The 2526-nt window shown below is 37.9% G+C and overlaps 1 protein-coding gene across 1 annotated transcript; it reads left to right on the top strand.

The window, feature by feature from the left end:
- Positions 1 to 215: 215 nt before the first annotated feature.
- LOC109169625 (ervatamin-B-like) lies at positions 216 to 2236 on the top strand. The gene is made up of 2 exons (XM_019318504.1): positions 216 to 712; positions 1496 to 2236. Exons 1-2 carry the CDS (start codon positions 265 to 267, stop codon positions 2092 to 2094), a joined length of 1047 nt encoding a protein of 348 aa, XP_019174049.1. The 5' UTR covers positions 216 to 264; the 3' UTR covers positions 2095 to 2236.
- Positions 2237 to 2526: the final 290 nt, after the last annotated feature.

Below are 2526 nucleotides of genomic sequence, written 5' to 3'. Positions count from 1 at the left end.
CTGTAGGTTGTGCCCACCATCATTTAGAGATTGTGCAAACAATGTGTGGTACGTAGCATTCCACTTTTGAAAATTATCAATCAGACTTTATATGAACAATTCTTTTAATTAGGAGAAAAACAACAGAATATTTCTGTCGCATTCTGAATTCTGCAGAAATGTTTGGCAAGGAAATTTAAGGATGTTCACCTATAAATACTTTAACACATTGAGACCATTAATTATCAAAACACATTACTCATTCCATCACATATACCATCTCCTATGGCCCTCAACTTTCATTTCAGTTTAGTTGTTCTTGCAACCCTTTTCCTCTTGGGGTTGTCGGCGTTGGCGTCTCAAGCCACCGCCCGTACCCTCGAAGAAACTTCCTTACTCCTGCGCCATGAGAGGTGGATGGCTCGCCATGGGCGTTCGTATAAAGATGATGTTGAGAAGGCAAACCGGTTCAAGATCTTCAGAGAAAATTTAGAGTTTATCGAGTCCTTTAATAAGGCTGGTAATCGGTCTTATAAACTTGGCACTAACAAGTTTACTGATCTAACTAACGAGGAGTTCCGAGCCACCATGCTTAATGAAGAGAAGTCATCCCCACTCCCTAAGGCTTCAAAACCAGCATCATTTTTGAATGAGAGTTTGGCTCAAGTTCCAGACTCTTTGGATTGGAGAAAGCAGGGTGCTGTGACTGGTATCAAAGACCAAGGAAACTGTGGTACGGAACTATTAACAATTATTGCACAACTTTATTTATTTTTTATATAATAAAATGTCATGTTCAATTGCAAAGTGTGGACCACAAGTGTTTTGTCATTTTAACAATTATTGCAAAACTTTATCTAATTTTTTTTCGTTTCCAGAAAAAAAAATTAATTTTTTTTTTTGGGAAAGTAATAAGTATACTCTTAGAGAGTCACCATTTCTCTTGAATTTTATTGAAGAAACAGAAAACAAAGGAATCATAATTGTGGCTCAGTTTTTTTTTAAAGAAAATATTATATAAACTTCTATTTTTTACTCCAACTTTTCTAAATGGGAAAAATAATAAGTGTATTCTAATAAATGAATTTGTTTTTTACTTAGAAAACAGTTTTTAAAAATTTTCTAATTTTTTAAAAAAATTAAAAATGTTTTGCTAGTAAACATGTTTTCTATTTACTATTCTTTAATTCTCCAATTTTTTATAGTTAAATTTTTCAATTAGTAAATAGACTCTTACTCTCCCACTCAATATCTTGATATTGACATTTTTATCATCATCCACATGATAAAAACATAATTTATCAGTGTCCGTCACATCAAGAGTAAAAACAAGGGAATAAGAATTGAAAATACATATAATACAAATTTTTTAAGGATGAATTAAATTATATCAGGCGGGGAGGGAGTAGAAAATAGAGTAAAACATGCATAATATGGTATTATGGATAAGGTTGTTGGTTATGGTTTTATGGATAAGGTTATGGTTTTCTTGATTGGTTATGGTTTTATGGATAAGGTTGTTGCTGGGCATTTTCTGTGGTGGCGGCGGTGGAAGGAATAACGAAAATAAAAACCGGCCAATTAATTTCCTTATCGGAACAGCAACTCCTCGACTGCGACCGGCAATACGGCGACGGCTGCAACGGCGGCGTGAGAACCCAGGCGTTCGAATTCATAAAGGAAAACGGCGGCCTCGTGGCGGAGTCCGACTACCCCTACGAGGGCGCTCAGGAAGAGAGCTGCAGCGCACAAAACCTCGGCACCCCAGCAGCCGCCATTACAGGCTACCAAGTGGTGTCCACCACCGAGTCCGCTCTCCTGGCGGCCGTCGCAAACCAGCCGGTCTCCGTCGGAATCACCATCGGCGGGGACGTGTTCCAGCACTACCAAACCGGAGTTTTCACCGGCGACGGCAATGGTGACTGCGGGTCGGGATACCACCACGCCGTGACGATCATTGGGTACGGGACGAGCGGCGGTGGAGAGGATTATTGGTTGGTGAAAAATTCATGGGGGACCAGTTGGGGTGAGAATGGGTATATGAAGATGGCCAGAGGGATCAATGGTGATGGAGTTTGTGGGGTTAACACCAGGGCTTCTTACCCCACTGCTTAAATTTTGCTATGAATTATATATTGTTGCCAATCTTTTGCAAAAACCAAATTTATAGTCATAAAATTCCTTCCAAATTTATATACATGTGTTGAATACTGTGAAAAACATGTAATGTATCATTAAGTTACATTGTATTTCATATATGCATAATGTATTTTTAATACATATATAGGTTTCCCAACTTAATTCTAGCATTCAGTTTCTTGTTCAAAGAGTCATTAGAGGATATAAATTCCAGTAGCATGAGCAACTTTTTAGTCAGTTTTTCACGCACAAAGAGTACAATCTAAATGCTACTCCAACTTGAGTAGTTCAATCCCCCACCGTATTGCCTCTAGCGATGTATAATGTGTTTTTAATGTATAGTTATCTAGCATCATTCTGTTCTCAATGACTCTGGAATGTTGGAAAGTTCTTGATTAGTAAATCTGT

The sequence above is a fragment of the Ipomoea nil genome, unplaced genomic scaffold (genome assembly GCF_001879475.1).
Source record: "Ipomoea nil cultivar Tokyo-kokei standard unplaced genomic scaffold, Asagao_1.1 scaffold3316, whole genome shotgun sequence".
NCBI lineage: Eukaryota > Viridiplantae > Streptophyta > Magnoliopsida > Solanales > Convolvulaceae > Ipomoea > Ipomoea nil.
Note: the sequence above shows the minus strand (reverse complement) of the source record. Positions and strands in the feature narration are given on the sequence as shown.

Bases quoted from the DNA above. Each gene is read 5' to 3' on its own strand.
- LOC109169625 (XM_019318504.1), top strand. From the start codon at position 265: ATGGCCCTCAACTTTCATTTCAGTTTAGTTGTTCTTGCAACCCTTTTC. The intron at 713-1,495 runs GTACGGAACTAT...TTTATGGATAAG, and splicing joins CAAAGACCAAGGAAACTGTG to GTTGTTGCTGGGCATTTTCT.